The sequence below is a fragment of the Rhincodon typus genome, chromosome 25 (assembly GCF_021869965.1).
Source record: "Rhincodon typus isolate 14 chromosome 25, sRhiTyp1.1, whole genome shotgun sequence".
Classification (NCBI taxonomy): domain Eukaryota; kingdom Metazoa; phylum Chordata; class Chondrichthyes; order Orectolobiformes; family Rhincodontidae; genus Rhincodon; species Rhincodon typus.
Genome location: NC_063356.1, coordinates 6021814 through 6033709, shown reverse-complemented (window position 1 = coordinate 6033709; position 11896 = coordinate 6021814). Strand labels below are relative to the sequence as shown.

The 11896-nt window shown below is 38.8% G+C and overlaps 1 protein-coding gene across 1 annotated transcript in view; it reads right to left on the bottom strand.

Moving 5' to 3' along the window:
- Positions 1 to 636: 636 nt before the first annotated feature.
- Positions 637 to 11896, bottom strand: part of cttnbp2nlb (CTTNBP2 N-terminal like b) — an 85386-nt gene continuing 74126 nt past the window's right edge. The window contains exon 5 of the mRNA XM_020512467.2: positions 637 to 11097. Coding sequence (XP_020368056.1) covers positions 9367 to 11097 — 1731 coding nt within the window. The 3' untranslated portion in view covers positions 637 to 9366. The remainder of the gene's footprint in view (positions 11098 to 11896) is intronic.

Sequence of the window (11896 nt, the reverse complement as noted above, 5' to 3'; positions counted from 1 at the left end):
CATCTATGAGAGATTGAACAGGAGTGGAAAACCTGATCAGTAAATCCTCCCTAACCGAAGACACTGAAGCTACTGCAGCACTCTGATATCAAACAGCTAAGTCAGTGCACGTTAAAGGTCAGACAGATTCTAACGGTACAGCTACTCATTGCTTCACGAAATTTGTAGACAAACCAGTCCAGGAATATGCTGCTTAGGTTTTTTCAACACACAAATAGGACAAAAATATCCTGTTTTGGTGATGATTCACAAATAATATGAATTGGCAATGTTGCAGAATTTTAAGAATATTGCTTCCTATTTTCAGGAATCAGTAGCTACTCATGTTAAGACTCAACTTTTATGGAAAACAGTCCTTCGTATTAGAATTATTTACAATTTGAAAAATTGCAATCTGAATAATTACATGACAAAATCACAATTGCCTCAAAAATATTTTCTAAGTTGGCTAAAACCTATGACTATAACATTTTAATTTATTTAGTAAACGAAGACCAGCGAATTAAAGACACACCCTACAAAGATAGTTTGATTTAAGTTGATGAGATTTTTAAAATTTAGCTTTCCCAAAGCCTCAGTAGCTACAGTAGACATCAGATACAAAGCAATTTGTAATAAATAAACACATCTGGTACGTTTCAGATAAACTTTTTATGCTGCAGTTTATTGTATGTCTTAATACAAATGCTTGTATGCAAGTATATACATGTCAGCTGAAGTTGCAATTTAAAATAATTTTTGCTGGTGATAGTCGTGTGGCATAGTGAATGAAGTCAATTGAAAAAGAAAAGCCATAATATAAAAACAGTCTTGACATCTCAAAAGGATATAGTTATTGATAGTCATTTGTATTGCAACGAGGTATATACATTGCTTACATACCTACTCCTATCCCTAAATATGCCCTAAGAAAAGAAAACAAGCTATTATAGGATAGATAGTCGAGATGTTCTGAAAACTCATCTGGAATTATTTACTCGCCCCTTCAGATGGTGCATGTTAAACATGCACCATGTCTGTCAGCTGTTTGTATCTTTATCTAAGTATTTCACTATTTACTGCAGAACACCTATATAATGTGTGTTTATATTATGTACATGATAAATGCACACACATTACATGCAGTAATTTTATCAAATATGCATTTTAGTCTGGATGAACAGCCCGCGTGTAAAACAGGGAAATTTTTAATACATTTTATACTGGGTTTAAGTTGGTTTGTTAAAGTATTTAGTGAGAGGCGTTTTCTTGGCAAATCTCAATAATATCGTCAAAGGAATAACCTCAAACCCTGAAATGGCCAAATGCCAAGGTGGTGCGTGGAAGAAGTAATGTTGAAGTTTCATACGCCTCAAGTTTGTCAAAACCTATGTCGATTTTCAATTATTCCAGTAGAACACAGCAAACAGAATTTCCTGCAAAACCTGGTGAATTTTAAGCCAGGTTTGATGTGTTCTTAGTAATCTGCCACTAGATGTTACTATCATAGTAAAATTAATTTTAATTCTTAAGTAATCTGTCAAACTCCATTGCTGTTGTTCCCACACAAATTCAAGAGGTGGAATTCATGTCTAGTATCAGTTGTTCCTATGAAATAACTTTTGCAAAATTTCAGTGGCTCGGAGTCCACAATAAATCTGTAAAGCTATGGTTATGATAATCTTAAATTTGAAAATTGTTGATGCAATATTTGCAGTACTTTGCTAGAAGTAATTAACACACTGAAGTGTGTCAAACTTACCATCCACATTCAATACAATTAAAAACAGCAGAAAATTACTGGACCAACTTGATCTGTTTGAACACCAGTACCGATCACTTGAAGTGGCTCAAGGTTCAGAATTGCAGATTCAAGTAGAGTTAGACAACTTTTGTATCAAAACATATTTCTTTCAATTGAAAAAAAAATTTAAAAAGGCACTGCATTGAGTTATTGTGATTTTACAATGACTATGTGTGCTGCTAAATTGCTGTGTAGGGCCTATTGCACTGTTATGAAAAACATCTATCAACCATTACAAAAGAATCAGATTATTTAGTTGCATACATTTCCTGGTAAAATCTGCTGCAGAAAATTCCTATAATGATGCTCTATTTCTTCTGAATCTACTCCAATATCACCATTCTTCCACTTACAGAATAGTAACAACCCTGAAAGCATTTTCTAACACAAATAAAGTATAAATTTAAACAAAATGTAAAACATTTGGTGGTATAATTAAGGCGGCAATTAAACACTTTCCTGTCATGCATTTTTGCAAAATTTGTACTCTGGCAGTTTTCAATATGAGAAGTGATCAACAGAATTGCTTGGCTGCATCTCACTGTTAGCCTACCATAAATATTAACATTTATTTAAACTGTATTATAACAACACATTCTCTATATAATCAGCTCCTCACTGACGTTCCCATTGACTAGAAATTGTTACATCAAAACTATCCATCAGTGTGGACTTTTATTTACAACATGGAGAAGACTTCCCTTCAATTTCTCGCTTGAAACTTATTCCACATGATCATCATTTTGAATGAGACTTTTGAGATTAGTCCTATGTTTGCTCTTCAATCCAAACCTGCTCACCCAATGGATAGAATTAAATGCCCTGCCATGAGGTGAGGTGGGGGGCAGGGGAGGTGTCAGGCTACCAGATGGGGACCCTCACTGCCTTCCCACCTTGCTGCCAATTAAGGCCCTTAAGTGGGCAAATAACATCAACTAAAAGGTCTGAATTCACTACTACAGGCATTCAATAAACAGAGAGTGGTTGGGGATGGGGGTCAGCCACCGACCACTTACATATATGGGAGGCCTTCCTCAACGGTGCAACATGGGATGCTTGCTAGGTGCTCTGGCCATTGAGTGATACATTGTTCATCTGCATTAATTATTTATTGAACAAATGCTACAGCTTAATTTGCAACTTACTTGCCAGGTCAGTTAAAGGATGTGGAATGGGCCATTTAGCACCCTGAAAGTGGTGAGCCTGTGGAATTCTCTACTACAGAAAGCAGATGAAAACAAAACAGTGAACGTTTTCAAGGAGTCAGATATTGTTCGTCGGGCTAAAGGGAACAAAGAGTATGGGAGAAAATACAAACAGTCATTATCCTACTGAATGATGCAGCAGGCTTGAAGGGTTGATCGCCTACTGCTATTTTCTATGTTAGTGCTTCAAACACTTTTAAGGCTTTGCTAATTATATTAAAAAGAATGGTCATGGGAGCTGTGAATTAACATCAGCTGCAACTCACTGAATAGCAGGACAGAAGGAAGCTCAGAGGGATCTTGGGGTGCTTGTCCACAGATCCCTGAAGGTGCAGAACAAGTTAACATGGTACTGACGACGACATTCAAGTTCTAATGTAGATTTAGTGTACTTTTGATGGCAGACTTGATGGGCCCAAGGGTCGCTTCTGCACTGTGTAAGTCTATATGTATGAGGACCTAGAGACACTTCACAGTGCTACTGTATCTTTGATTCCACCCCCATCATTGGTGTCGGATAACCTATAAGCTTTGGGGGGAATAAATACCTCACAAAAACAATTTTTATTGAAGTCTTTTATAAATTTTTTAAAAGTAGAATTTACATCAAGCAATGCAATATTATACTGTGTTCTGAATTATTACTAGTTACAGACAAGAGGGACCATTTTCCAATATATATGATATATGTACAACTTATAGTGGCAGTTTTGCAGTCATGTAGTTGAATGACCTGGTTATACGCCACTCTCAGCAAGCGAAGTCACAAGTTTTCTAATGACTAATGACAGTTTCTTAATGAACGTTCCACAGGTAAGGAAGTACAATTATGTTTTTATCTCTCTCTATATGGATTGGGAGTATCTGAATTTGTCAGCATGCCCCAGAAAGTAGCATCTTAACTTACCAGCTCTGGTCACCACAGTTTAGGAAGAGTGTGAGCATCCTTAAGAGGGCGGAAAAGAGATTTGCCACGATTGCAGGGATGTGGGATTTTAGTTACAAATTTAGGTTGAAATAGCTTGGAACAAAGAGATTTGATTGAAGAATACAAGAAGACACAGATTTATGGTTTTGGACAGGAGATGCAGAGGGAGTGTGAAGAGGAACTTTCTAAAAATAGTTAAAGTGGTAATGACTTGGAATTTGCTACTTATGAGAGGTGATCTTACATAGAATTCTTAAGGGGCTTGACAGGGTAAAAGCTGAGAGGATATTTCCCCTCATGGGACAGTTTAGGATGAGAGGACTGTCTCAAAATAAAGGGGTGTCTGTTTAAGACTGAGATGAGGCAGAATTTCTTCTCAGAGGATTGAGTGTCTTTAAAACTCCTGGCCACAGAGAGCTGTAGGGGCAGAGGCAGAGTCCTTGCAAATATTTAGGACGGAGATAAGATTCTTGATCAGTAGGGGAATCAAGGGTTAAGGGGAAATGGCAGGAAAGTAGATGTGAGGAATGTCAGATCAGCCATGATCCTATTTAATGGCAGTGCAGGCTTGAAGAGCTAGATGGCCTACTCCTGTTCCGATTTCTTATGGTCTCATAATGGTAATAAGCAGAAATCATCAATGGCTTCTAAAGAAGGTGGACAGGCACTTGTAACGAAATGAATTCGGAGAACCATGGGAATCAAATCAGGTGACTGGGGCTAGCTGGATTGCTCCAATGAAAGCCAGCATGGATTCAATGGCCTCTACCATAAATAAGTTATTTTAAAAGTGGGAATTTGTATGACTTGAGACGGTGAGCCAGTGATTGAATCGGAGTAGATCTGAGGGGTGTGTGGAATGTGGAGTGTAATATAGTTCTTCTACTATGTTTCTTATCAATGTTGAGGAATTAGGTTGTTTTGGGTGGGGGGGGGAGATGATTTGACAAAGCAGAAATCCTACCAGTTTTGCCTCAATTACACCGCATAAGCCAAGGTGACAATTTCATGTTGGAAGTAGTAATATGTTAGTTTTGCTAATATGCAGAACAGTCTATTTCAAAAAGATGAAAACAAAATCAGCAACTTTTTCCAGAACAGCACATTGTCTAAGGAAGATGTTGCTTCAACATTCCAGTCACCCGTTCCAATGCTGCATAGTTAAATAGTGTCAGAAAAGCAGAGGTTGCTACCCATCTCATAGAATCAACCACTGAGATTTTGATTGGGCCAATATTTGCTACCTAGAAGTCCTTTTTCATCGTTTTTCAAACGGCCGAGAGTGTCTCCTAAGAGTGTCAGGCTCTTAGTTTTTCTGGCTCCTCAATATTGAGCATATAAAGAAATGTGAAATTAAAGAAGCGTGGATAAAGAAGGAAGAATAGGAAATGAAGGGTTCTATATTGGAATCACGTATCATTTCTTTTAGGATCAAGACTTACAACTAATAAAACAAATAATAGCATAAGGTTTTGGGATTGTTTTGAATTTACCAAGAGTATTAAAAGGAAATAAAAGTTCTGCTTCATAAAGAGGAAATACTTTTTATGGGACAGAATAAACTCAACTCTCCCCTCAGCAACACAACAGCTTTTCCTCTTCCACCCTCTAAAGCAAGTTAACTATAGGCAAACGAGTGAAAATTAATTCATGATTTTATTGACTGGATCAGACTTTACAAAGAGAACATTGTTGCCTTCATCTACACATGCTAGGCATGCAATGTTTAAACAATCAAGGCTTAATGTGGCCACTCTCATCACTATAAAAATCCCTATAAATCTTTGAATAAAATGCTCAACCATGAAATCCTCTTTGGGAGGTAGGACAAGTGCATACTATGTTAAATTCTTAATTATCCCTCAAACTTTTAAAATCTGGTGTGGTTTTAAAAAAAGGACATTTAAGTAAAACACGGAGTAAATGTAGTTACTTGAGGTGTTCATTTGTCAGTTGAGTAATAAGAAGTTTCCAAACTGCTTACTTATAAAATCTGCAAATTGCACCTGGACTGGGAGTTGTGAACTTGTCTGGACCTGATTATTTACATACACCATGACTAGAACTACATTCCTGGTGCAGCTAATTGTACGTTACGAGAGGACATTGTTCATGGGCATATTAACTTAAAGGGGCACAGAAGGGAAACATATGATGGCAGAGCTGGAACAATTTCTAGAAGTCTACTAATCAAGTTATTTATTAAAAATATTTCTTTAGCCTGGTTTAGCTCTGTCCCCAACTTATCTACCAAAAAAATCATACCTCTAAGAAGAATCTGTTTTAGAGTTAGTGTTTGTATTGGTTCATGTGACAATTAGGCTTTGGGTTTGTGAATCACACCAAGAGTTGAAGCAACTACAGGTAGTTCTCCCATAACACAATACTTGCGTTATGTGACCTCATGCTATAGAAAAATCACTTTATAGGGAAATTGCTATAGGAAAAAATCACCACACCTGTACAGCAGAAAGTTTGTGTTATACAAACAGGCTCCACTATTTATCAATCGCGTTACAGCCAATTTACGTTAACAAAACACATGTTACAGTATAACTATTGTAGTTCAATCTGAAACTTTTGCATAATACTGAGAGAGTAGTTCACTGTTAAAAGTGCAATCCCATTGCATGAGGCAGCAAATCAAAAGTTGCAATTTCAGATGTGTACCAAGGACCGTGAATTTGGAGAGCAAAGAGATCCCCATGATGTGTATTCCTCCTCTAGCAAAATAAAGTAACAGAGCATTTATCTAAGTCTTTCTTAAAATGGCTGCTATATTTGCCTTAAGACCAAAATCACTGCACTTCAAGGGAACTCAATTTATCCAAAGATCTGCAAGGCACAATAAGATGCAAGAAAATGTACAATTTTTTTTTCCATTTTAGTAGTTGTACCAAGTTTTTCTCTCCAAATTACATAATGTAATTCATGTGGCTCCACAGCTCAGGGTTTGGCAGCAGCTGGGGGAAAAGGTGGTTATAATGAAGATCTGGTACAAAAATTAACTTTTTGGAGTCTATAAAATTAATGAATGAAATCTACAGCAATTTGTTTAAACTTGTAGCCAATGCAAATTAATATCCACAATGAAATGCACCGTTTATGACGTTAAAATTGTGCATTATTACACTCTGAAATTATTTAAATTCTGATTTACCTATGCCAATCTCAACTGTGATCAACAGATTAATCACTTTCCTGCAAGGGGCAAAGAAAGCAATTTTCATAAGCCAAGGTACCCTGGGGCACTTATGAAATCCTACTTCAGGCATATAGAAAGTAGTAGATATCTAGCAACAAGCTCTCCCAGCCTTTGGCCAGTAGAAAAACATGACATATGAACTCCCAAGCAGATGTTTTTGCTGATAGGATGGCAGAAGGGTTTTTTTAAAAAAAAACTGTATGAAGAATCCTATGAATTTTATTAAATCAATTTCATGAATTCAATCAAAAATAGACATTACATCTTTTTATATATTGCATATGATATGCTCATGTGCATTTTTTGATTCGTTAGCTCACCATTATGTTCTTGCCTTATTTAGTTTCGTTAAAAGCAGATGATTTAATTTAAACAAGCTACTGGCAGTTTTATATCTTTTATCACTATGACTACTCAAAATATGTATGGTAAACATTTGCCACAAGATATAGTCAGAAATTTAACTGAATGTAATGTGTTGTCTAGTGGTGAGAACAAAACTTTGTTACTTACAAGCTGAAGAACTGTTTGCATATGCTAAAATATAGTATGTTTATGCTAAAAGTTAACTACATCATATACCACAACGAAGACATTTGGCAATTAAGGAATGCAGTGTCGAAAGTTGTAAACCACAAGAGTACAAATTACTCAGTTTGAATCCCAGATGTAAAACAAACACTTTACCGTTAACCCTTTAGAAACATCCCTGGGGAAAACGGCATAGATAATGCAGTTTAAAAGAAAGATTACTTCAGGCCTTCCTGGAACATATCATACTGCACTTAAATGCAGTCATAAGTTTAAAAGAAGTTCCTTAACCACTACCAGGTCATTTTATTTTCAAAATCACGATTATAATATAACTTAATTTGAGTGGTTCAACCATTTTACAGTCATGTGACAGAAAACAAATCCTGTGTCCTTTATGGTGGCCATCTGAGTGGAATTTGTACATTCTCCCTGTGTCTGTGTGGGTTTCCTCCCATAGTCGAAAGATGTACAGGCTAGGTGGATTAGCCATAGAAAATACAGTGTTACAGTGATAGGGTTGGTGGGCGGGTCTGGGTGAGATGCTTTTCGGAGGCCTGGTGTGGACTTGATGGGCCAAATGGCTTGTTTCCGCACTGAAGGGATTCTATACTGACATACTATCCTCCCCTCAACTTACTATCACAACAAAGTAGGCTTTAAAAGATTGTTGCAATGGGCAGTTATAAACATCACCATCGAGATACTGCTCAGTGCAGTAAATATTCATTACAATAAAAGCAAAATACTGTGGATGCTGGAAACTGAAAAACAGAATGCTGCAGGAACTCAGCAGGTTAGACAGCCTCTGTGGACAGAAAGTGTGTTAATGTTTTGAGTCTGGTGGAGCTCATATTGAGCTCTGAATTGCATCTAAAGGCATTTGCCAATTTATTTTTTTCCCCCTAATGCATTACCTTCCCCCAATTTGTGCTGGTTTTTCCAAGTATATAAGCACAGTTATATGTGACAGATTGTGAAACAAATAGAATAGTTAGAATCAGAATCCCTAGAGTGTGGAAGCAAGCCATTCCACCCAAGTCCACACCGACACTTTGGACAGCATCCCACCTAGACCCACCCCCAAACCCATCCCAATGTCAATCCACCTAGCCTGCACATCCCGGATACTATGGGCAATTCACCATGGCTAATCGACTGTGGGAGGAAACTGGAGCAAACCCATACAGACATGGGGAGAATGTGCAAACTTCACACACAGTTGCCCAAGGCTGGAATCAAACCCAGGTCCCTGGTGCTGTGGGGCAGCAATGTTAGCTATTGAGCCACCATGCTGCCCAGTTATAGTCACTGTTTTATGTTAGATGGATAATTCACAATTTTTTTTATTGCATTTGGAATTTCTAATTGTTTGGGGGAAATTAATTTTGACTGAATAAGCATATAACTAGTTGAGATTTCAGGATTTTTATCCCCATGTTTTAGTGTGCACATTCAGTTAATTCTTTCCACATAATCTGTAAATCAGCGGCCTTGACATTACTACTAAAAGATATATATCAAACACGTTAACAAAGAAATACAGGTAAGAATGTACAATTAGAAAATTCTGAAGTTAACAAAATAATGTGTAGCAAATTGGATATTGTACAAGTACAGAATGCCCTATAAATAAATAATAAACTGTGATGCAGTTGAGAAACTTCATATCTGCAATAAGAAAAGCGTAACTCACATTTCATTTCTAGACAGCTTAACTACTAGTTGGTAGAAGTATATCAATCTCTTTACTGGTTGGTGTAATCAAACTGTTGTTCATGCCACAGATGTTTGTTAAGTCCACTGTGGCAGCACAAACATCCATGGGAACTGCTGAAAGTTTCATGGAGGCTGCAGGGTTTAGTTCATTAGATGGTGTCCCCATTGGTGCAACATGAATTACACCCTCAGTCCCTTCCTCAGAGCCCATCATTGTTCCTTGTTCAGGTGAACATTTCAATGAAGCTTCCTCATGGATCCCTGTTTCACGCCAATTAAAGAATCGTTGAGGTTGAACAGAATTGGAAACACTTGATTCATTTTTAGCAGACAGCCCAATCTGGGAAGGTCCACTATCTGTAGCTGCTCTACCCAGCGGGTGAGGTGATGCAGGTGATTGTGCAAGGCCAGGCTTCTTAGGAGGAATTGGAGGAGGATTGCCTCTGTCCACTCTAGATACTGTCGGCGATTTTATCCCAGGAGCCATTGGACATGGTGGACTCGAGACTTTACTGGAAGTCGGTGAATGATTAACATCACCAGTTGGTGTTTTTGCTGAACTACCCAAATGTCGGTAGTCAGTACCAAAGGGGGAATTATTTGCAGTTTTCAGAGTTCCTGGCTGGCTTGTGAACCTAGAGAGGACTTGGGTTACAGTATTTCGAGCTAACTGTTTGGCTGCTGAACTATCAGAGGTAGTGGGTGACAGATCCCTTGGAGGAGGACTTTGTAATGCACCGGTCTGTTGATCTTGCTCTGCTTGAGCTTGGAATTTAAATCGAGCTGCATGAAACCTTTGGTTCAGCCCAGCCTGGTAGGATGACTGGAAGCTGATGCTGGGGCTTGTTGAACTAGTGAGTCGCTTTGTCAACACAGGTGATGAACATGGGGAAGATGATACAGAGGAAGCAGCTGAAGAGTTCACAGTGTTGCTTGGAGAAACTGAGGTTCCACCTGTGAAATGTGGGACAGCACAAGAAGCCACATTACCACTTCCATTTTCAAGTGAGTGCTCTGGAGATGGAGACGGTACTTTGCTCTCAGTAGAGAAAAGAATATCTACACCATTGCCGTCAGGTGACTGATCATCCCCATCATTAACCATAAATGCTGCGCAATGTCCATTTAGTTGTGGAACAACTGCAGTCGGCGTTGATGATGTGCAGTGTTTTTCTTTTACATCACTTCCATTAGGCACTTTCACATGACCACAATCAGTTTGGCATGAAGGGGATATCGTCTTGCTTTTCTTAGCACCAGCCTCCAATGGAAAGGTTACTTGTGATTTTGGTTCATTTGCTACTACTTTATTGGAACTTTCGGTTTTATTTTTAAACTCTTCAATAACTTGCTTTAAACTTTGCACTTCCTCATTGAGGGCTCGTGCCCGGTTTTCTTCCCGGTTTAGCCTTGCTCGCAGTTGCTCCTTCTCAGTATCAAACTCGGAAAGCTGTTTCTCCATTTGGGCCTCCCTTTGCAAAGCTCGCCGTTTCTCGGCGGCCAACTCCTCCTCTTGCTCGCTGCTTTTGGCCATCTCTTTCTCCAGCTTGAGTTTCAATTCTGCAGTTTTCTGAACTTCCTCTGCAGCCTTGTTGTTTGCTTTTTTGCATTCTTTCATCAGAACAGTGGTTAACTGTTTGTGTCTTGTTCGTTCCTCCTCCAGCTGTGTAGACAGCTTCTTCTGTTCCTTTTCTACCTTCTTCACCTGTGACTTCTCAAATTCAAGCTGTGAGGGGGTATTTTGAGGAAAGAAGAACAACAAAATATAAAATTATTATACTGTAATCATTAATCCGTATTCTTCCAAATCAAAAGAAAACATCTTTCATATTTAAATTGGCACTGACAGCATAAGGTCTGCATCATTGCCAAGAATGGAGGTCAAAGCAGGCTAGCTGTTCTGTTACTTATCATGATGCTGCTGTTTAAAAAATACATCCACAGCTGTATCAGTCTGTTCATCTGCAAATGACTCCATTTCACAGGCAGCTTGTGGCATCGACAGCTGCCACAAACTAAACTGGAGGAAGGCAGTGACAGCTGTGTTAGAGGATTAGGACGACATTAATTAAAATGTGGTATAGGCTTTTTAAAATTAAAACAACATGTAGCTTTTTGAGACAACAAGGTGCAGGGCTGGATGAACACAGCAGGCCAAGCAGCATCATAGGAGCAGAGACGCTGACGTTTCGGGCCTAGACCCTTCATCAGAAAAGGGGGAGGGGAAGGGGGTTCCGAAATAAATAGGGAGAGAGTGGGATGCGGATAGAAGAGGGATAGAGGAGAGGATAGGTGGAGAGGAAACAAACAGGTCGAAGAGGCGGGGATGGAGCCAGTAAAGGTGAGTGTAGGTAGGGAGTTAGGAAGGGGATAGGTCAGTCCAGGGAGGACGGACAGGTCAAGAGGGCGGGATGAGATTGGTCGGTAGGAGATGGAGGTGCGGCTTGAGGTGGGAGGAGGGGATAGGTGGGAGGAAGAACAGGTTAGGGAGGCAGGGACGAGCTGGACTGGTTTTGGGATGCGGT